At 40.1% G+C, this 24,263-nt stretch overlaps 1 protein-coding gene across 9 annotated transcripts in view; it reads left to right on the top strand.

Annotated features, from left to right (window-relative positions):
• The first annotated feature begins 4,212 nt into the window (after positions 1-4,212).
• Positions 4,213-24,263, top strand: part of LOC125459854 (cyclic nucleotide-gated cation channel beta-3-like) — a 189,249-nt gene continuing 169,198 nt past the window's right edge. For all 9 annotated transcript variants that reach the window (XM_048546802.1, XM_048546800.1, XM_048546806.1 and 6 more), the window contains exons 1-5: positions 4,213-4,307; positions 17,108-17,219; positions 18,137-18,194; positions 21,067-21,136; positions 22,150-22,267. In XM_048546802.1, coding sequence (XP_048402759.1) covers positions 17,109-17,219; positions 18,137-18,194; positions 21,067-21,136; positions 22,150-22,267 — 357 coding nt within the window. In that variant the 5' untranslated portion in view covers positions 4,213-4,307; position 17,108. The remainder of the gene's footprint in view (positions 4,308-17,107; positions 17,220-18,136; positions 18,195-21,066; positions 21,137-22,149; positions 22,268-24,263) is intronic.

The raw sequence follows: 24,263 nt of genomic DNA, 5'->3' as shown, positions 1-24,263 counted from the left end.
GTTGATATATATCCATTTCTGATTGCATAGATCAGGTTTCAAGTATTGGGAGCATTATCAATAACACAAAAAATGTATACCTGATATTACAGCACAGCAATGACTCCTACAGTATCATTCTTTTCATGATAATTTAAAAAATCTCAGCATGTTTCTCAGCCACAACCTGAATGAAAGTGAATTAATTTCCAAGTGAGAAACAACTGATAATTGATCACTAATGTACTGCTCCTGGGTAAATTAAAATAGATTAAAACACTGTACTAGTACAGTCAATGTCATGTGACTATTTTTAGTTTGTTGTTATCTTTACATAAGCATATTCACTGAAAAGAAAGCTAGTCTCCTCTCCTCCAGATTGCCATAGTTAATCTGTACTTGAATCATAATCACTTTGTTAATCTATTAGCCTGTCAGCAAAGCCTGGATCAAACTCATGACGTTGCTGCGACTGGCAGAACATTTTTTTTAATACATTTGGATGTTTATTTAAACTTTTGTACTCCTGGCCTTGTTCAAAACCCACTCATCACTGTGAATAAGCAAACGACTGTGTCACTTACTCTTCAGTCGTTACTTGTGCATTATTCATGTTGCATCATTAGCCACATGGTCAAATAGAACTTCATAGAATGTCTATGGTGTGGAAGCCTGCTGTTCAGCCCATTCTGCCCCTCTGAAGAGCATCTCACCCGCTCCGTGTAACCCTCCATTTCCCATGAATGATCCACCTCGCCCACACACAAGGGGCAAGATCGCATGGCCAATCCATTCAATCTGCTCATCTTTGGGCCGTGGGATGAAGCCAAAGCACCCAGAGGAAACCTAAACAGACACAGGAAAAACGTGTAAACTCCACACAGACAATTACCCAAGGAAAGAATCAAACCCAGGTCCCTGGCACTGTGAGGCAGCAGTGCTCACCGCTGAGCTGCTGAGCTCAGTGTACTGAGAAGGCCAATCACTGATCAAGACTTGTCCACAGAAGGTTTTTTTGCTCCCCTCAAATAGCCTTCAGTTTCTCATACAACGCTTGACATCATACACCCCATTGCTGTAGGAACATGGAAACATTTTACCTGTGTTCTGCCATTCAATGAGACAATGGCTGACCTGCAATCTAACTTCATGTACCCACCTTTAGCCTCATATATTTTAATGTCTTTGGTTGATAAATACCTACCAATCTAAGTTTTAAGTTTGCAATTGGTCATTTCCCATTTATGGAAGAGAGATCCTAATGTCTTCTCTTATGAAATGCCTGGTTCTAATCAACTGACAATGACCACACATATATAAGATTGTGCTGAGCACAATAACTAAACTTTTAAATGATCATTATTCGTCTATCTCTATATTTCTCTCTGTCTCTCTCTCTCTGTCTCCCTGTCTCTCTCTGCCTTCCCTCTACTCTCCCCAACCCCTGCCACCCAGCCATACGCACTCTCACTGCTAGGCTGCCTAACTGGTGGAAATAACTTGTCCTTTTGAACTCTATCTGCTCCCCTGAGCATTTTGAATCTTTTAATACAAATTATTTCTTTGCCTCATAAATTCCAGTGAATACAGTTAATGTTTATATAAAATCTCTTCTTATAGTTTAACCCTTGAAATCCACAAAATCTAGAATATTGTTAGTGAATCAATGCTGGATTTCCCTGAAGGCCAGTTTAAGGGTCTAAGGGCTTGAGTGTGTTGGTGAACACATGGCAAATACAGTATAATGTGGATAAACATGAAGTTATACATTTTGGTATGAAAAACAGAAAGGCAGAGTAGTACTCAAATGGTGATATATTGGGAAATGTGGATATGCAAAAGGGTCTGTACACCAGTCAATGGAAGTAGAAGATGGATGAAGCAAACAATCAGAAAGGCAAATGGCATGTTGGCCTTTTTTTTGCAAGAGGATTTGAGTTCAGAGCAAGGATATCTTATTGAAGTTATACTAGGATGAGTCTGCACCTGGAATATCGTGTGTAATTTGTGGCCTCCCTACCTAAGAGATAATATACTTCCCATTGAGTGTACTGCAGATACGGGGGATAGCAGGCCTGTCCTGTCAAGAGAGATTGGTTTCACTGAGCCTGTATTCGCTAGAGTTCAGAAAAATGAGAGGGGATCTGATTCAAATGTATGAAATTCTAATGGGGCTAGACAGATAAATGCAGGCAGGACATTTCCCCTAGTTTGGGAACCTAGAAACAGGGACCACAGATGCAGGATATAAGGTAGACTATTTATGACCAAGATGAAGAAATATTCCTTCATTCAGAGGGTTGTTAACCTTTAGAATTCTCTACCACAGAAGGCTATGGAGGCTAGGTAAATGAGTGTAAGAGATTGCTAATTTTTTAAATATTGGAGACATCGAAGGGTATGTAGAGAAAGTGGAAATATTGAATTGAAATGGAGGATCAGCCATGATCATACTGAATGGCAGAGCTGGTGTGAATGACTCCTGCTCCTGGTTTTTATGTGTTGTTCTCGAAGTGAACACAGTACTCCAGGTAAAACCAGGGCTTTAATGCTGAAGCAGGTCCTCTAGATAGGAATACCATCGTTCCAGTAATCTTTGTGATTGATTTTTTTCTGTCCCTATCCTTGGACCCAACCAAGATTATAGGGTCATGGATTATTATAGCATGGACATGTCCTTTGACCAATTGAATTGCACTGGTAATCAAGCACCTATCCACTCTAATCCCATTTCCCAGCACTGGGCCTGTGGCCCTTATCACATTTTCACATTAACCTGTTGAAAGGTGTTATTCATCTGGAATAGGTAGGATATGAAACTGGAGCTTCTGGTCCAGAGGTAGGGACACTATCACTTTGCCACAGGAACCCTAATCTATAACCTTTGCACTATAGCATTTAAAGTGTTTGACTAAATACTTCTTAAATGTTGTAATGGTTCTTTTCTCTATCATCTGAAGGTTCTAGCCCAGGCAATATTCTGTCAGTATTCTGTGTACCCTCTCCAGAGGCTACAAGAAACAGGAGAAGAATTTGGCTATTCAACCCATCAAATTTGCTTCAGAATTCAATCATGGCTGATAAGAGAAATTACACCTTCCCTTAAATTTGATGGCTAGAACTGCACACAGTACTCCAGCTGTGGCCTGAATAATATCCTATACAGCTCCATCATAACCTCCCAGTTCTTGGATTTTATCCTTCAAAATAATAAAGGCAAATATCCAGTGAGCCTGCTTAACCACTGTATCCACTTGTCCTGGTGCCTTCATGGATCTACATACGTGTGCTCAAAGGTCTCACTGATCCTCAGTGCTGTCCAGGGTCCTACTATTCATTGTATATTTCCTTGCTTTGTTAGATCCTTATGGGACATCACTGGTCACATTGTGTTAAATAATCCTACCAATAATTCATACTTTATGTTGCCTTCCATTCAGTCAATTTTGCAATCAGGTTAATAATTTGTATTTAATTTCAGCTTCAATAATTGAGACAAGTCTTTATGGCGAGAAAAAGCTACACATGAATTTGTACAGAAAGCTATGAGCTGAGTTGGAATCCATGCATACCTCTCCCCTAAGTTTTGTCTTAAGTCCCCTAAACTACCTTTGAAGTCGATATTGACTCAATTTTACTTCTCTCTTTCTTGTCATTCTTTGATAAGACTGAGTACAATCTCAACATAATGACCTCTTACAACATAACCAGCTATTTCTTAACTATGTTCAGATTGAACAGTCGTATATAATTAATAGCTTTTGACAGTCGCCAAAGATGTCAATGCAAGATGGTCTAGTGGAAGCATATTCTATAGTAATAATCAAACAGAATATAGAGTTCAACTGCAGGGAGGTGAAACAAATCAGACGTTCTAATTTAGAGCTAGCATGGTCACAATGGCAAAATGGCATTCTTCAGTGTTGTATTGCTATGATTCAGCCTTATATATAATCAAGGTAGAAAATACCATGTCTTCTGTAGTGGATGTTGCTACATATTCCTTTTGTGCACCAAAATTTTTTTTCAACTTTTATTTTTGCCCTCTCTTCATTCATTTTCCATTGTGATCCTTTTCTGTTAATCTTCTTCCTCATCTCCTTTTCTCTCACTTCTGTTATATTCCTTTACATGTCTTTCTTTTCCCTTTTCTTCCTGCACATGTCTATGACTTTGCTCTGGAGAAACGTCCTTCACAACCTTAATCTTTTACTTGCAGGGCTCTTAATCTTCCCTCAAGTCCCAGAATAGGAATAGCACTTCACGTTACACATAGAACTGCAACTTTCAGGAATGTATCCCACCCAGTAACTGCTCCAATACCACAGGTAAATCTTAAGTTGTTTAGATTTTGATGCTTGAATACACACATCTGTTTTATAGCCTTCTGGGGGACAGAAACAGTAAGATATCAGCTAACCTGTCAACTGTATCTGAAGAATTAAAATATACCCGTTACTGTTATTTGTATTTGTTTTTGGATAAGGTATTGCCTGCTTTACATAGTAGTTGAGAGACAATAAATGAACAGCAAGTTCCAATATATGCAATTAATTGAACAGCAAAACAATAAACAATGTTAATGAAGTTCCAGTGACTTAGTCATTGTATCTTGCTTATACATTAAGTAGCTGATGTAAACACTGCAGCATTTCCCAATTCCATTACGGTTGCATATTATCATTGTGCAGCAGTTAGTCTATTTAAAGTCAGTATAATATTGTAGATGCATTAAGCACCATTTTTATTTAGGTTTTCAAAAGATTACAATATTCAGTTGCATCACATGAAAAGAAATAATACAAATCTCAGTTAAAAATTCTGCTTTATCCAGAAAGTTTTATTCTTTTCATTGTTGCTACAGTATTAATTCACCACTATATAGTTACATGGTCATTTTATTGGATTATTTATGGTATGAATTTGCTATTTTATATACTTGTAATGTACAATGAATGTCTAATATTCCAGTGTGCTTAATATCAAATTTAAACTATTAACTGGAGAGAGACTGCAGAATGCTGCGGTTCAAATGAAACTTCCATCTGTCCCAAAGTTGATCTTCTGTGTCAGAAAGGCCATGACTATAAGGTAGTGGTGATACCAGTTTGCATGTTAGTTGACCCCTCCAGAATCTGCCAAGGTAAAGGAAAGTATATGATGGCAGTTCGATGATAGTGAAGCCCAACTGTGTGCCTGGGGCTAGATCTAGATCAAAGACAAATGGCAGCATCACACAAGAAGTGGGGGACCTATGTGCTTAGCCAATGAATCAATGAGGATATTATGCCAATTCCAGCAGCAGTCTCCCAGTCTTTGCTGATTGGATGTCCCAAGTGCACACAACTGAAATTTCCACTCACCTATTGGGAATAGTAATAGGAAATGATGGGTGATACTGCCACATGCCAGTTCAATGCACAGAACTGATACCCTAATATCTATTATTTATTGTGCTCTCACTGTTAGAAGAGCAGTGGGTTAAATACTGTGACCATTTGCAATGGACAGCATGTGGGCCAAGTAAACTTGACATGAACCCAATGCAACTGATCCAACACCCAATCAGTTTTCATGGTCAGACTTCGTTATTATTTGTCAGACAACATTCACACATATCAAATTAATTTGTTGACAAGAGGAATCCAGGTATTGAGGGCCCACCCATGGGAGTCATCTGGCCCTGATAGAGCGAGGAAAGAAATGCCAGGAAGGGATCAATCATACAAACATAAGACTACGTTAGTAAACGCTATCAAAGTAGGGAAAATGCCACCAAACTAGCAGAGTGTGAGAAGGGTTTCAGTGAAGGGAGATTTAGAAATCTAACAGTAAAAATTGAGGCCATTGGGAAAGTATATTGTTGTGAGTAGACACGGTCTGTGGGACAGGAAAGGATAGACAGTTAAAAGTAATTTTGCATCTAAGAGTAAGGCCCATGTAGGAAATAGTAATAAACATAACACAGAAGTTACTTTAATAAAAGCAAAATACTGTGGATGCTGGAAATAAAAACAGATAATGTTGAAGAAACTCAGCTGGTCTGGCAACAACTATGGAGAGAGAAACAGTTAACATTTCGAGTCTGATATGACTTTTCTTCAAAACTGATCAGTTTATCTGAATGCATAGAATGTATGCAATAAAATAGATGAGCTAGTGGCACAAATAGTAGTAAGTAGTTTAGATCTAATCACCATTATGGAGCATGGCTTTGATGTGACCAAAATTGGGAAATAAATATTCCATGATACACAACATTTCAAATTGAGTGAAGAATGCAAATAGAGGATGGGCGCTCCTTGATATAAGGACATTAGTGCAAAAAAATCTTGATTTAGAAAATCAAGAAATAGAAACAGTGTGAGTTGGAGATCTGGAATATCAAAGGAGTCAGAATATGTTGGTGGGAGTAGTTTGTCAGCCTCTAACAATAGCTATATTGCTGAACAGAGCATTAAACAAGAAATTGTTGAATATTGTATAAAAGACAATGCAATAGCAGTGAGGATGAATCAATTTGGTAAAAATAGTCTAGAAGATGATGTTTTAGCAATTAATTTACAGTAACTTTGACATGACATACTCCAACTGCAACGAAAATTGTATATGTTAAAAAAAGCTGATCACATTGGTATGAGAAGAGATCTGGCTAAAGTTGATTTGGTAAATAGATTGAAACCTATGGCTGTAACTGCACAGTAGGAAACAATTGCAATGTATTATTTAAAATATTAGAAAGACACATTCTATTCAAAAACAAAAATTCAGTGAGAAAGATGCTTCCATGGCTTACCAAGGAGGTAAACAATAGTGTTAGATTAAAAGGAGAGGCTTGCAACAATGCAAAGGATAAGTGTAAGTCTGAAAATTAGGACTGTTTTAGAAACCAGTAAAGGGCAACCAAAAAGTTCATAAAAAGGAAAAGCTTGAACAGAGGATAAACTAGCCAGGTTATACAAATTCAAATTGTAAGAAATTTTACTCATGTGTAATAAAGAATAAGGTGCCACACACCATACTGACTTGGAACTAAATTTCTGCTCTTTTGCTGTCACTGAATCCAAACCCTGGAATTCCCTTGCCAATAGTACTATGAGTATATCTACATGCAGATGCACTGCAACAGCTCAGGCAACAAGGTCACCATCACGGCTACAATGGCAATTAGCTATGCTGCACATGTTAGCCCAGGGACACCCACATATCATGAAATAACTAGAAAAAGGTATGAACTGTAGTTATCTATTGTGAATTCCACTTCCTATTTTCAAACACCAGGCTTTGCCAAAGGGGAGACTACATCTGGGATACAGTGAACCTATGTAGCTAAGATCACTTTCCGATGTAAGTAAGTTCAGAGTCGTGAGCCAGAGTTTACTTTGGGCCTATTTACTTCACTGTCAGCAAAGTAAACCTACTCCAGCATTCTACTGTTATTCTATAGTGGCGACTCTAGCAGTGACTATACACTGATTTCACTATTCTGCAGGGCACTGAATGGTAGATGGTCAATTTCTATTTTTTCTACCTGATTGCATAGCCAACACCTACTTTATTTTACAATTTGTTCAATGTTATAAATTTAGTACTCATTGTTCTGTAATGTCTGTATTTCACAATAGACTTAGGATTATACAGTTTGTTACTCTACAGTGCACCAATTGGAAAGCATATGCCTCGTGTCAGTTACTGTATAGCATCCATGTTAAGCAATCAGTGTTAATTACGCCAAGTATCTACTGTCAGTTAGTGTCTATTCTGGCACTCCCTGCTGAACAGTCAGGCCCTTAATACACAGTTAGCAAGATGTTAGACTCCTTAATCACCCCCTTTCAGTGCTACTTGCTCTCCTAATGCTCTAAAACAATATCAAAGATGAATGTGCACATTTCTGAAGAGGAAATATACTATATGTATACCTAACAAATGCCAATAGCAAGAGGAGAAGATATAAATTAAGGTGCACTGTTTATTCAATGTTAGCAATGTTGCACTTGAGCTGGATGTTGCAGCCTGTATCCGTCTTAACGTTACAAAGTTGTTATGGACCAGACCAAAGCCCCGTCAAATATATCAAGGAAATAGTCTAGACCCTAATTTTTAAAAATTTAAACACAAGTGTAAGGTGCTATGTTCCAGATGTAATGCAATTGGCTACACTATTCGGCTTTAAACAAAACACACATTGTTCTTACTCTACAGTTAAATTTTTTTTAAAAATTGGTCTAACTTTAACTCTATAAAAAACTTATTAGAATAAAAGATTATTTCAGTGCTAAACAACAACTGTAACATCGCATAAACATGCCCTTTGCAAAGGTAAGTTCAGTAAAATAGATTGTCTCACATGCAATTCTGGCAGCAGAGGGAACCCAAGCTTTTAGCTGTAACAAAGGGACAGAGAGAGAGATGTAGTAGAAATTCCCAACAACTACTGAAAGCTAAACGAAAACCCTGGTTCTGTGGGAACTTGACTTCACCTGTTCATGCTGCTTCTACTGTTCCAATTTTTAAAAAGAACCCAATTCTTCGTCAGCTGTTTACTTTATTGGTTTGGAACAGACCATTCGCACCTTTGTCTCAACCTCTCTTCATAAAAAAACAGGATAAAATACACCTCTTAAAGCCATAGTATCATCACACAGCTGGTTCTGATCTTAAGTGGCTCAAAAGACACTCCACTAACACAATTTAAACAGATCATGAGCTACAGGGCAGTTGCTAGCTTATGTTTTCTGGATGTTGCTGCAATTCCACTCATTTTGCGTGTTTTTCCGTACTTTATGAATGAATATCACAAGCAGATTCGGAGCACTGAAACTTCTGTGTTTTAGTTAAATCTAAATCGTCTTGTGTTTTTGGAGGGATTTTCTCTGTGAGGCCTGGCAAGTTTTCTTGTCCTATCTTACCAAATGCAGCTCATTAGTTACCGACCAGTTTCTTATAGCATCTCTGACCTCCTGATTTTGGTCCATTTTACACCCAAAATAACTGGCCACTCAACAGATATTATGAGAATACCCTTGTGCCTACCCTATCTTTATAAGCCTATTGTGTACTCAGGCAAGCACAGTCAGTCCAGGGCTGCCCTGCACAACATAATTCCTGACGTTTGCCCTGGACATGGCAGACAAGGAGAAATCAGTGCCGCACTTTTTGCAGGCAGTGTTCTCAGATTTGTGCTGGACAGGGTGGTGCAGACATGGGACTGCCTCCTCCCTGAGTTCCAGCAGTGAAGCCCACAAAACCAAACCGGGCTAGCCTGGTCTGAGGTTGCCACCCAGATTAAAGCAGTTTCTGCATAATGGAGGCATTCCCTGCACTGTAGAAAGAAGGTCAATATTCTGACTGGATAAGTGCCACCACCTTCTCTCTAATACCTCACCCTCCCTCTCCCTCTGCTGCTGTAGTCACCTCTCACCAAGAGTCATGCACTACCTCTGTCACTTGCCTGTGGCATCTTCCTTACTCTCTGTTACCCACCCAATCCCTGACAGCACTAACTCTGAATTCTGTCAGTACTGCCTGCTTAATCACTTGGGACACTTCTCTACCTCCACCAAAAGTTACAGCTGTACCATCCAATTTCATATTCCGTAATCCCTGTTTTTCCCCCCCACTCCCTCTCAATCCAAGAGGAAAATGGTCCCTTTTCCTGATTCTTTCTTGCCAGGCAGAGGCAAACTGTTATTGATCAAAAGCCAAGTGGCCTTCAGCCAGTTGAGAACTTTCCAGTCAGTGGGTCATAGGTGTGACATGAGGGTTAGGCAAGGCTAGTAAATATCCAATGCCAACCTTCATTGTGGGTGCCAGCGGTCGCCACCCATCAAGCATAACCTGAGATATTGATGACTGTTGTCCAAGACAGAGGACTGGAGGGTTGGAGTCACCAGGTAGCTGTTCTGATTTCCATGTCTGGAAATGTCACTGTTTAGCTTCTATCCAATGTGTGGGACAATGAGAAACTGCATATCAATAAAGTGAGAAAGGCCATACTGGTACACTTATACATGTGAATGGTGCAAATATGTCTCTTGCTGCTCAACAGCAAAATTGTTGTTCTGTTCCAAATTTGGTGCGAGAAATGAACTTTTTACCGTCAACATCAGGAATCCCATTTCTGATGGGATCGCACCATATTTTCTTAACTGACTTGCTCAAGTCCACATCATTCAGGGGCTGGAAGATTCTACTCATCATATTCTTCATGTTGATGAGCAATGAGCCAGAGGGTCTCCGTAAGTATTTGCAGCTCTGCAAGAATGCAATGCTGGCAGAGCAGAAGTGTCCCACTTATCAGAGCTGCCCTGTGAATTCTGGGGAAAGCCCCCTTTTTGTCTGAGCTTGGAGATTCTCCTGTAGAAAGGTGGCCTCTCTGAAAGAGGCAGACATTTTGCAAATAGTGGAAAAGTAAAGCAACCTAATGGCATGCGCTGTGCAGATATATTCAACCTCATAGTGTTAGCTTCTAAGTTAAGAGTACATTTTACTGTAGATTGCTGTATTTAAGTTGGCCCAGCCTTGGAGATGGTGCCATTCTATTGACTCCAATTATCACGCTTTTGTATATACTTGGTTGGCTATCTTTTTGCAGCAACAAAATACTAGGCTCATATTTGTAGCCTGCCTTGATTTTTCACCTCTGATATCATATTTCTCTTAATTTATACTGTAAATAGACCAAGCCAATGATTCAGGATGTATTGCAAAAGAACTTTCTGAAGACAAATCATTTTGGACTCAATGTTAACTCTGTTTTTCTCTCCAAAATGCTACCATACCATTTAGGTTTCTCCAGTGTTTCCTGTTTTTCTTTCAGATTTCCAGCATCCACATTATTTTGCTTTTATTAAAAAAAGCATGTTAAATATGGCAACGGCAAGTGAGAAACAGAAATGCTCCTCTGCTAAAAGTATTGAAGCATGAAGCTGTGTTCAAGGCAGACATGATAATATTTATTAACTTGTCAAATAACTATGCTGTAGCAAAGGAATTCAATGAAAAAATATGAGAACAGAAAGAGGAGAAATCCACTTTGTAGAAGATTGCTGAGACCAAATTCACATCAGAACAGGAACTAGTCACTGGCCCAGTATTGAGAAGCATGCATTAGAATGAGTCTTTAAAATTGTCAGAATCATCATCACCCTATAATCATTTACGTGTGGCACAACTACAAAGTTCATAAGACTTTCCTAAAATATCAGGGAATATCAAAAACAGATTATTTTACCAGAGAGCTACAGACAGAGTATCTACAAGTCCAAAGGCTCTATGGTTTAACTTGCAGGAATATGGAATGTGGGTGGAAGCTCGAGCATGAATTTAAAAAAAGAATTCAAAGGAGTTAACATGAAGCTGGAAGATTTACTTAGCTCTCACCAGAAGGAAAGTTTCCAGTAATACTCTCACGACAAAGGACAGTTCTCAAGCTAGATGCTACCAGGTAGATAAAGGAAAAAAGTAGAAGTCTCAAGTTAAGAATCATTTTGGACTGATTCTGGGGACAGTGAATGTCACCTTAAAGGACAGGATTCTGTGTACCTGTTTTTGCAGTTGTGTTTAAAACAAAAAAGATATTAGTTTCTGAAATTTGAAGTGTAAGTTGCCAACCATACTATTGTTTAATTACTTAGGCTTTTAGTCTTTTCATTGTAGTAAACATATTGAACCACTAAATATGGGAATGTCATCCTTTCAATTATTAATTGGAAGTTCACAATGCTTTTTAAAATATGTGGATATATACGAGTACCCTAACGTGTGGCCAAAATAAAGCCTTAAGTCCAACAAAGATTTCAAACAGCAAGATGGCATAAACATTTTATGAGACAAAACAGCTCGGCATTGTGACAGAAGACAAAAATTGCTAAGATACCACCAAGAGACCTCTGCTAAAATTACTGGGCTGCAATGGTTCATGATTAGAAACAAATAGTATCCATTTAGTTACATCAACAAGATAGATGGAATGCCCATGAGATTTGATTTGCCCTGCATCTAAGCTGTAAAATGCAAAGATGCAACCTCATCTCCAAACTCCGAGACTAGGACTCAGCTCCCCTCTCTGCAACTGGATCCTAGACTCCCTGACCCACGGACTGCAATCGGAAAAGATGGGCATCAACACCTCCTCCACAATAAACCTCAACACCTGTGCCCAGCAAGGCTGCGTACTCAGCCCCATACTCCTTATGCACTCATGACTGTCTGGCCAAATTCTGCTGTAACTCCATTTACAAGTTTGCTGACAACACCACCGTAATGAATCTTATCTTAAACAACAATGAGACAGAGTACAGGAAAGGGATAGAAAGCTTAGGGGCATCGTGTAAAGACAACAATCTCTCCCTCAATGTCAGCAAAACAACGGAGCTGGTCATTCACTTCAGGAAGTGGGGTGGAGGACATGCCCCTCTCTGGATCAGTGGTGCTGAGGTGGAGATGATTGAGTGCTTTAAGTTCCTCGGAGTAAGTGTCACCAACCATCTGTCCTGGTCCATCCACATTGAAGCTATGGTCAAGAAAGCTCAACAATTCCTCAGAAGGCTAAGGAAATTTGGCATGTCCACAACTACTCTTACCAATTTTTATAGATGCATCATTGATAGCATCCTATCCGGATGCACCACAGCTTAGTATGTTTTGTTGAAGAGGTGACAAAGAAGATTGACAGCAGAGTAGTAGACATTGTCTGTATGATCTTAAGCAAAGCATTCAACAAGGCTCTGCACGGTAGACTGTTTAGTAAAGTTAGATCACATGGAATCTGGGGGAGCTAGCCAACTGGATATGAAATTGACTCAAAGGTAGGAGACAGAAGGCAGTGGTAGAGGGTTGTTTTTTGGACTGAAGGCCTGCGACCAGTGGTGTGCCACAAGGATTGGTGCTAGGCCCACTACTTTTCATTATTTGCATCAACAATTTTGATGTGAATTTAGGAAGTATGATTAGTAAGTTTGCAGACGACACCAAAATAGGTGGTGTAGTGGACAGTGAAGAAGGCTGTCTCAGAGTACAATGGGACCTTGATCTGTTGGGCCAATGGGCTGAGGAATTAATTTAGATAAATGTGAGGTGTTGCATTTTGGTAAGACAAACCAGGGCAGGACTTATACAGTTAATGATAGGTTGTTGCTAGAAGTTGAGGGTTCGAGTTTTAAGGAGAGGCTGAATGTGCTGGGACTATTTCCCTTGGCGTGTCAGAGGCTGAAGGGTGATCTTATAGGTATTTATAAAATCATGAGGGCATGGATAGGGTGAATAGCCAGATCTTCTGCAATCCAAAACCAGAGGCCACAGAGAAAAGGTGAGAGGGGAAAGATTTAAAAAGGACCTGAGGGGTAAGTTTTCGCACAGAGTGCGATGTGTGTATGCAATGAGCTGCCAGAGAAAGTGATGAAAGCAAGTACAATCATAACATGCAAAAAAATCTCAATGGGTATATGAAGAGGAAGGGTTTAGAGGGACATGGGCCAAATGCTGGCAAATGGGACTAGGTCAGTTTGGGATGTCTGATCAGTGTAGACGAGTTTGCCCAAGAGTCGGTTTCCATGTTGTAAGTCTCTAAGCATGCTCTCCCCTGAATCATGCAATTCACCATTGTAACCTTATTTCAACAGGTTTTATAAACCCAGCCCTACAGTCACAAATCCTTGCAGCCAATTCACTGAACATGCTGACTTATGTTACAGAGATTTCTGATTTGCGGCAGCATAGGCCACATTTTAGTTTAATTTAAGCGTAATTTATTTCTTCCTCCTTCTGTTGAAAGCTAATAGATATTATTCATCCATTGCTATATTTAAAACACTTATAAGCACTTCTATGTATACAAAATGCTTCATGATATTTTATTAAATGAAAGGTATTTGAAAGGCAAATAAATGGAACTTGTTATGATTTCATTCCACATATTATCAGCCTTCAAAAACACCAGCTTCTTTTAAATTTACCCATCAGAATCCTTGACTTTTTTCCTGTTGTCCTGCAGTGCTGAAGTTATTCTCACTAGTTTTCTTCTTCTGTGCCATTATAAGGCTCTGTCTAAACCTCTAATCATCTTCAGCCGTTCAGCATACTTGCTTTGCCTGTGCTTACCATGTTAGAACAATGTATGTCCTTCTGGAGATCGGTTTATCTGTTGTATCAGCTGCCAATCATTTAGATCTTAGGCCCCTTCTGAGCTAAGGGAGGAAGAACTTATGCACAGGAATTCCCTTGCCTCAGCCATGGTGTCTTGATGTTATTGGACAACTGCAAGTTCCAACAAATACAAAGCTGATTGGGAAATCGCAGAGGCAATAGGTATCCATCATAACCCCAACTGCTTCAGTTTTGTATGTCTACTGAGTATGCACACTTGATGTGGTGGAGAATTACTCCAAAAACTTTCATAAACTGTTGCCCTTCAGTCATCGCAGTGCATGTCCATGGCATGAATTGTCCTAATATTCTGAAACCAACCTTCAAGGCCTCAGGAATGGAGACTTTATTCACAGTGTTAGCATTTTAATATTTCTCTTTCCTCCGTAGCCCCAGTTTTTGTTCTATTTATGGATCTTCTTAATTCTTTAGCAGGCATTCTGCTCAAAAGCAGGGCAAGTGACATCATTATTTTGCAGAAGTGAGCGGTCTGTTTTATATCTTAATATTTGTATGATCATGTTCTGATACATTAGTGTGGCTACAATATCTTACCTACTTACAACCTGCTCACTCCTTTTGTTCCAGGTGAGAAAGGTTGAATCTGCTCCATTCCTATTAACCTCTCAGTCAACCACAACAAAACTTTCAATTCTTTTTAAGATAACAAAGTGTGGAGCTGGATGAACAAGGCAGGCCAGGCAGCATCAGAGGAGCAGGAAAGCTGACCTTTCGGGTCTGGACCTGAAATGTCAACTTTCCTGCTCCTCTGATGCTACCTGGCCTGCTGTGTTCATTCAGCTCTACACCTTGTTATCTCAGACTCCAGCATCGGCAGTTCCTACTATCTCTTTCAATTCGTTTTAGCATGCGGCTATTTTACATTTCAAATTTAATGTAGTACAAGACAAATTTAAAGACTCAATTGCAACTTTTTCTGAGCAAAAGAAAGAGGATTTATTACTTACTCGTCCCACAAAAATAATGAAACATGATATCAAACACACAATCGAACACAGGTATAAAGTTTAAAAAGGAAAATGTCTAGTGCATAAGGAAGAGCAAGAACATTTAGTTTCAAAAAGTCTTGAGGATTCTTGAAGTGTTGGGTTTTAACATAAAAGCACCGTTGTTTAATTAGTGACAAAAGCAGAAGTTGCTGGAAAAGCTCAGCAGTTTAAAGTTTTCGAGAAATTTGTTGCTGGCACCAGCACCCATAAACAGAGCTGCATCAGGACATTATCCAAGTAAGCCACAACACACTTCAGCAACTCTGAATTGTACAAAGCAGAACAGGAGCACTTACATGGAGTTTTTAAAAGAAATGGATACCCAAAAAGCACAATCTGCCATTGCCTCTGCGGCAGACCACAATAAGACGACAGACCCTAACCCTAACCGTATCGCAGGCACAGCCTTCGACTTAGAGGAGGTCAATTCAGAACAGAAATGGGGAGACATTTCTTCAGCCAGGGAGTGGTGGGCCTGTGGAAATCATTGCCACGGAGCGCAGTGGAGGCCGGCACGTTAAATGTCTTCAAGTCAGAGATTGATAAATTCTTGATCTTGCAAGGAATTAAGGGCCATGGGGAGAGTGCGGGTAAGTGGAGTTGAAATGCCCATCAGCCATGATTAAATGGTGGAGTGGACTCGATGGGCTGAGTGGCCTTCCTTCCACTCCTATGTCTTGTGGTCTTATGGTCTAACATGGCCAGACACACTAGTCACCCTACCATATATCAGAGACATATAAGAGATAACAACAAGGTTACTCAGGCCCCTAGGTATCAGGGTAGCCCATAAATGAACAACCACCCTGTGACAGCTATTGACACATATAACGGATCCCATACCCACAACCAATAAAACTAACATAATGTACAAAATACTATGTAAGGACTGTGAGAAACATTACATAGACCAAACTGGAAGAAAACTGACAATAAGGATACACAAACTCCAACTAGCCACCAAGAGACACCATCAATTCATCAAGTCTTGATACACTTGGACAAAGAAGGACACAAATTTGAACTGGGACAGCACATCCATAATAGCATGAGCCAAACAGAGACAAGCCAGAGAATTCCTGGAGGCCTGGCACTCCAACCAAAACTCCATCAACAAACACATTGAACTGGACCGGATATACAAACCACCGAAAAACAGAACTGGAATTGATGCCAACCACCCCAGCAAACCGGGGACATTGGGTCAGAACACTGATGCTTCACCAAAAGCACACTGATGATTTTACCGAGCAGGGTGATGAAACGTCTGCAATCAAACACACCAGGTCAGCGAGCAAGTCCACAACCTCAAGCTCAGCAGTTCTGAGGAAGAGTCACCAGACCCAAAACATTAACTCTGATGTCTCTTCACAAATGTTACGAGACCTTTTGCAATTTTCCAGCAACATCTGCTTATGTTTCTGATTTACATCATTGGCAGTTCTTTTGGTTTCTGTTTAATTAATAACTTTTATCATCAGTAGTAACAAAGCTGGAAGTTCTCAGAATGAATGTTTCTCCAATATGCATTTCATTGGGTGTTGTCGTCAGAGGCTGAGCGAAATAGTGATGAAGAGAGTCTTCCAGTTGTGTTTATTTGCATAGTTTTAAAGCTGGATAAACGCAGGTGACTTTCATCCTGTATGTAAAATTTCCAGAGAGGTGTAAATCAAACAGGAGACACATTAGACTTTCAATGCCTTTTTATGACAGTTAGTTTCAGCTCAGGCTGATTCTTGTTTATTTATGGTTTCATGAGCTTGGCACAGTCTGGTCAGGTGATGACTGCAGCCATCTTAAGTTTGTGTTTTTCTTCCTTTAAAACTAGTTTAGTCACTGGAAGGTCCCAGTATTAAAATTCAGATGATAGAAGTTGAAAATTGTTTGTCCATTTATACCACTATCATAACAATATTTACAATCTCGATGTTTAATTTGGCTAATTGACCATTTCCTTGCTCCCAACACAGGATGTTTACCTGGATAGCAAAAGTTGCCCCACAACTGCCTCAGCCAGTCAAGCACCTGGAGATCAGATCGGAGGTTAGGAGTAGCTCTCAACCTGCAGAAGAACCAGAAGAGGTAAGTCATACAGGTATATTCCAACTGCATGTTAACATGCTATAATTGGCAAACCAAGGAATCACACACCTGTTGAGAAATCTCTGCCAAACTCTTCAAACTGGCTCTCACATTACATTGGTATATTTCAGTACCTGGACATACCTTGCCTCCAGCTAAACCATGACTACATAAACTCACAGAATTGTTCTACGTGCAATATATTGAACCAAAACAGGTCATTTGGCCCAACTGATCCATGCCAGTGTTAATGCTCCACTTGCCCCTCTTCATAAACACTATCAGCATAATTTTATCTTTTCCTCACTAATAGTTCCCACTTAAATACATGTGTACTTTTTCCTTCTATCACAGCTTGTGATAGCGTGTTCTGCCTCCAGGTCAGTAAGAGGCAGATTGAACAGAATCTTTATTTTGTGGAGGGACTGCGGTGATGGTGGCTTCCCTGGTGACTACTATTTCATTATTCTTCAAACGATCCATAATAATTAACATGGAATGACTTAATTGAAATGAAATTTCTTATTTTAAAACCTTTGTCTGGAATGCCTATATAATTTATGATCTATATTTGTGCTATGGAGATCAATGTCTTGGACGTGATTAAAGAGTAACAGGTTCAAATGGAAATATGAATAACATGAACAGTTTTCAACTGGGATTGAGTATTGTCTACTTTACCATTTTTACTGGGATTAGGAGTGTAATGGCCAGGTCCTTAGTTAGAATTGAATGATGCTTCAGTTGTTTTCTTTATTTAATTAATTGTTTTATTGCAATGTCTGTTTTTTAAAATTGTTTACAAAGCGTGCCTAATGCTGATTTGGTGATCATGTATTTATAATATGAATCCAAAATTGGCTCAAGATTAATTCCTCACTCTTCCAATTGGTCTTCTGTTTGTATTTTCAACATAGAAAACAGAGAACTTTACAGAAAATGCAGAACAAGTCTCCTTTCCAAAAAATGAAACGGGTGAGTTTGACTACATTTAGTGTACATTTAAAATACTGAGTTTCTTCAGCATCTTGTTGACACTTTAAGTGATGTTATCATCCACAAATTATGTGACCTATTATGTACAGTGTTTCTCAATTAACATTTCATCATTTCTTATAATACAGAGCTCAAAAAGCACCCCCAAAGGAGTAAGAATAATACCTGTGAATGTTATTTATTTCCAAATTAGTTGTTGTCCTTTGGACAGTTTTTTTTTCATACTGAAGATATATAGCTAATTAAAATTCTTTCTTTAGTGCCCATTATTTCCTTATTCCTGATTCTGTGTGTTCTGATCATGTTCAATAATGTTACTGATCATAGCATGTATGTTAAAGTGGGCTTGAAGATGAATCTTACAAAATGCAAAATTTGTAACCAAGATGGTATTTATTGCTATAATTCCACATAGGTTTAGAGATCCTATGTTATAATTGTGAATGAAACTGCTAAATTTATGTTATGATTTGGTTAGGGTCTGGTAACTCTTCTGTTTAAAAGTAGACTAATTTTGAAATCCTAGATACTTACAAAGAGAAAAAAGCCAAAGATTCCACAGTTCAAAACAGACAAAATATACTGTTCTAGGCTAGAAAATAGAAACAATCCACAATATATATGCCTTACACTCCAACCTCCAAAATTATCATGTGATGAGAAGGGGTTACAGATAAAATTATGGTGCACATCACTTAGCAGATGCAAATCATGATAAGTGCCACAGATTTCCCACCAAGACATTAATAACACTGTGTCACCAAATCTGTTTGAAAGCTTGCCTCTTTCACAAGAGATATTGAATCTTCACCTGCGAGATTCTAGCCTCTGAATGTCCTCAAACACTGCTCCAATTCAGCCAGCAATAACTGCTCACCTCCTGGTAATTCAAGCTTTTCTCCCTTGACTACTTTCCCCAGAATGCCTGAGACTGCTTGCAAATGCCTAATTCCAACACAATTCCAGTTCCTTACCAAACAGCTAGCTTCACTGTGCTGGCACTGCCCATGAATTTTTCTGAGTTTCTCAAGGGAATACTTGCTTTATACCTTTAAAACACTAAGACACTTTGCTATTACTTAATTAATTAATTCATTCATTCATTCCCTGGCACCAATAACCTTCTGTTCAGTTTCCAGAGCATCAGAATGGAGTTATGCAACTCTACCTCTCCTCTCCAGCTATCTTCTCTTCTACCCATCTTCAGTCCGCCTCCCCCTCTCTCCCTATTTATTTCAGAACCCTCTCCCCATCCCCCTTTTCTGATGAAGAGTATAGGCCCGAAACATCAGTTTTTGTGCTCCTAAGATGCTGCTTGGCCTGCTGTGTTCATCCAGCTCCACACTTTGTTATCTAGGATTATGTGGGGACTGTGTTTAAATGACTCCAACCTCAATTTGCAAGGAGCATTCTTCTGTTGCAGAATGTAGAGGGGCTAAATTGTGCTGATTGACTTCCAAAACACAAACGTCTCACTTCAAATCCTGCTTTTAAGAGGTCATGTTCCTCCAGAGGGCAACAGAGAATGACAGCCTCAATGCTTTTTGCCCTGCTCATGTGAGTATGTTTGAGGATCCGTCGAGGACATCTACAAGAAAAGAAAACCATGAGGAGTCAGAAGTGTTATGAGATTGGAATAAACCATTGAACTGTTGTTCAAAGTGATGAGAAAGCAGGCTGACTGCTTTACCACCTCAAATGGCTTAGCAGGCAGCTGTTAGTCATCCAGGGCTTAGTGAGCTCCAGCGTCCGTGAGGACTCTTGCACAGGTGCAGGTATAACTGATGGGGGCATTTTGGTCCCTGGCAGAGTGGAGGTAATATAGCAGGACATCTCAGGGCAATCCTGAGGTGACAATCTCCTGGTCTACCATTCGTCCTTCCTGTCGGGGTGCAGTGGCGTCTCCCTCACCCCTTGAGGATCAAGGGTACCCAGAGAAAGGTCGACGTCCCTCAGTTTTCACTCGCTTACCCAGTGAATGAATGCATTCATAGCAAAAGCGATGGAGTGAAGATCCAAGCACATATCAACTAAGTAATGATTGTTCTGCTGAATCTGGCTCTGCAGAGGCCACCACCAATTCCATGGAGGCGTCCATGCACTCACATACTGCAACCACAGCATCAGAAAGAATTTGGGCCTGCTGCCCTTTGCCCCAGTCTGCTAATGATTCTCGGCATTCCTGCCAGACTTTCCCCCACTTACCAAACTATCTCTTTGAGCCCATTCTGGCTAAGTCCAGAGGCTTGTCATTTGTACTGTTCTTCAACAGTCCTCCAGGTCTCAGGGACCTTTGCTGCTTCTTTTTCTTGAAGCTGTGAGCCTGTTTCACTGCTGTGCTGACCAGAACATGACACAGAGGCTACTCCAGATTACCCATCAAAGTAGATGTCTGCGCTAGTGGTCAGTGGCAGGAAGGCCTTGATGGTGTGTCCTTTATGGTTTGCGACTGTTCATTGTCAGAGGTTTGGTTCAAGGACCTGGTAGAGATGGGCCTGGGATGGGGGCTCTTCTTTTCTTTGCCCTCGCTTGGCAGTGTCACCTGGAGGCAAAATATGAAAACTCAGAAGATTGTCAGCTATCTCAGTCATTTCTTCCTCCGCTCGCTTCATTTTGTCAGTGCTATGCTCACCAGAATGTGACCCTGAGCCGATTCTAGATAGATTATTCACTGAGATTAATGTCTCAGGAGGGAGGAGATAATGTTTGTGAATTTGGTTATTATTGTAACATTTTTAATATCATGCATGAAAACAATCTTACAGAATATTTATTGCATGGATAAATTGGAGACTAAGCAAAGTGTTATTGTGGTTCTTACCTTATCTGACAACAGTTGTTTCTATTTCAGATATATGTTCTAACCCAGGAGAAACACAAGCTGAACCTGACCAGGTGCCATTGCCTTGCAAAGAAACAAGGTATGAGGCACAGAATATTATAGTGTATACTTTGACATGCCTATAGATTTGCAAAGAGGAGTTTGTTTTGAAAAGAAAAAATAGTTTTAAATGGTTTTAATGGAATGCCATTTTGCAATGAAAATTGTTTGTTAAATTTTAGAGAATTTGATGGAAAGGGTTAAGTTTTCCACTCATATCCGATGAAAATAACACATTACTAATATCGAAGCTTCCTGTTTCTAAATGTTATATGCTGTTTATGAGTAGTACAGCTTTAAGATCTTGCCGTCTATATGGAGTTTGAACCTGGCATGACCAGTGACTGAGAGAATCATAGAATGGTTGTGGAGGAGAAGACTGCCATTTGACTATTGGGTCCATACCTGATTTCTACAAGAGCAAATTACCGAATTTGACTGCTGTATCTTTCCCCATAGCCCTGCACTTTTTTTTTTCCCTCTCAGATTGTTCAATGCTGCTTTAAAACTATGAGTTGTTATGCTTTCACCACATTCTCAGACAGTGCATTCCAGATCCTCATTAATCATTGCATAGAAAGGTTTTCCTCATTATCATTCTTGCTTCTTTTTCCAATCACATTGTTCTCAATGACCACATTCTCCAGCTATCCATCAATCTTTCTCTACATCTTTCACCAATTCTTTTTCCATCGCCCTCCATTTTTTTCAATTTCCTTTCCTTTCTCTTCGTCACCCACTTCGTAGGATTGTTGTATAACTGCATTCTTATTAACTTGCTCTATCTCTCTTGCCTTATTGTTCTTGCTCAGGTCATTGCTGTAATCTAATGTTAATTCTGGTTGTCCTGAAAACCTCATTGACCCTTGACTTTTTTGCCTCCAATAGCACCTGACATCTTAAATCTATTGCACATGAGTGATACTTAGGTATGTGCCTCTGGTCTGAGAGATTAGAGTTCAAATGAAAGTGGAAATTTTTAGAAAACCACTTCCTTGCTGCTCCGCAAAATATCTTTGGCTGTTGCAATTAATTTATTCACTTTCTGTACAGCTCTGGAGGTGGTGTCCTAGTCTGGATTGCGCAGAATCTAAGCAGATTCATTCCACAACATCTTGGTAGCTCCACACTGCCAAAAGCTGCACCAGCCGAATCTCCAAAGGAAATAGAGGTAATCTACTTGATGCGGCTGCATGGTGGTGTTTAAGGGTTGAATGATATTGCTAATGCTTTTCCTCATGAGTCCGATATAATATCTTAGTTCTGTATCAGTTGATATGCTCCTGGCCAGCTTCTGATCTTCTACCCTATTAGAAACTACAGCTCTGCTGCCAGTAGCTTAAATTACAGTATGCTCCATTCACTCATCATCTTAGGGCATGTTTTCTGTCAGCACCTCATATTTTAAAATTCACAGTCTTGTTTTGTGTACAGATTCTTAGAACTGAATCTTATATATTTCCATCTCAGACTGAGTTGCTTAGAGATTTGGAGTGTTTTTCATGATGAGGCTAGCAACTTCTTATTAAATACACTGCAATAATTATCTACCCTGCCCCATGACATTTCTTACATTCCATTTCTGACCTATCACAGGCTTGTTCTAGCATATTCAGTGGTTATCCGTCGGAAGGCCAATAGTCCTTTTCCTCATACCATCCTTGAAAGGCCTCTGCACACCCAGATAAATGTTAACAATCCAGCATTTCCCCTCACCAGCAATGTTGGAACAGAGCAGCTATAATGCCATGCTGCTGACCATCAGGTAGCCGACATGGCTAATATGCGTTCAATCCCATTCTCTAAGACTAGTCACCGTACCTCTCATTTTACTAAGCATAGCTACAACCCATCTGAACACTGCAACCCAGCATTATCCTGTCTCCAGAGCCAACTGTAGACCTGTAGATTGTCATTGCCCAGTAGGGAACATCACGCACAAGCGAGCAATCAGACAAATACAAAGGGAACACAACCACAACCAAGGGGGGCTGCTATTTTCCCTGACAATGCAAACTAGATTTCGACATCATGATGAAAGACTATTTTCCAACTATGGTTGATTGCTGCACCCAACTCTCATCTATTGGAAGCAGGAGTCAAAGAGGTTTTCACTTGCTTGTAGTGCCTAATGCATAGACAATGACAGCTTTCTCCTCCCTAATGTCCTCATCCTCCTTCCAGAAGGCTGCTCCTGTTTCCCCAGTTCCTAAGCATCCAGCTTATCAGAGCGCAGTACATCAGGATGATATGACACATCTGCCCAGACTATATTGGAGGCCCGTCCCCAGCTCCTGGTCCAAGCAACAGAACCATATCTTAGATAATATCCCACCATGGCCCTGGTTGGGGCATGGGCAGCATTAAACCTGCACTCTGCATGTGCCAGGGATTATGCAATGGGATCTTGAGCCGGGAACACAATGGGTAGCTCTTGTCTCCAAGTAACCAACTCTGCAACACATCTGGATCCTTAAAAGGGCTAGATACAGAAGAATGCTCCAGAATATATATGTCATAGCATCTGCCGCGTTACTGCGTACGTATGTCAATGAAGCAGTAATGATGATCATGGATGACCTCAACGTTAATTGAATGGAACCACTTCCTGTTGATGAATTCTGCCACTCAGTACCACATATGTACTTTTGATAGCACCCTGCACCCAGGGGAGCCCAGCTAGATTACCAAAATCCAGCTGCCCAGGCTGGAGCACTGATATTGTAATTGAGAACAAAATTAATTGATATGGCCTTGCTCAGGTGGCATTGGTCACTGTATTCATGCATTTATGGGTGCATGACTGAGAGATCCCACACAGTTTCATGTTCGGTACAACAATGACGGTCACGTCACCAGGAAAGGATGACCTCCAGTCCTGTATCAGGCATAGTTCCGTCAGAAGGTCCTGGGACATAGAAACCTGTGTTGGCAGTGTATCTCATTCATCCCAGGAAGTGGAATCAGAGCCAGGAATCTGTGGGTCTGCTGCACACCACATGCATTCTTAGGGTATTTGCAGCTGCGTCTCATCCCTGAGCAGGGTCCTCCTGGTCCTCCACACCAGCCTATTGCTGCCATTGCTTGCCATTGGCCCTGGTCTTCTTGCAATTTTCTTCTCAGGCAGGCAGCCGCAGTGAGTAACATGCCATCAGTGGCAGAGCCAT

This window comes from Stegostoma tigrinum, chromosome 16 (assembly GCF_030684315.1).
Source record: "Stegostoma tigrinum isolate sSteTig4 chromosome 16, sSteTig4.hap1, whole genome shotgun sequence".
In the NCBI taxonomy this organism is placed as follows: domain Eukaryota; kingdom Metazoa; phylum Chordata; class Chondrichthyes; order Orectolobiformes; family Stegostomatidae; genus Stegostoma; species Stegostoma tigrinum.
This window is presented reverse-complemented; position numbering and strand designations above follow the sequence as displayed.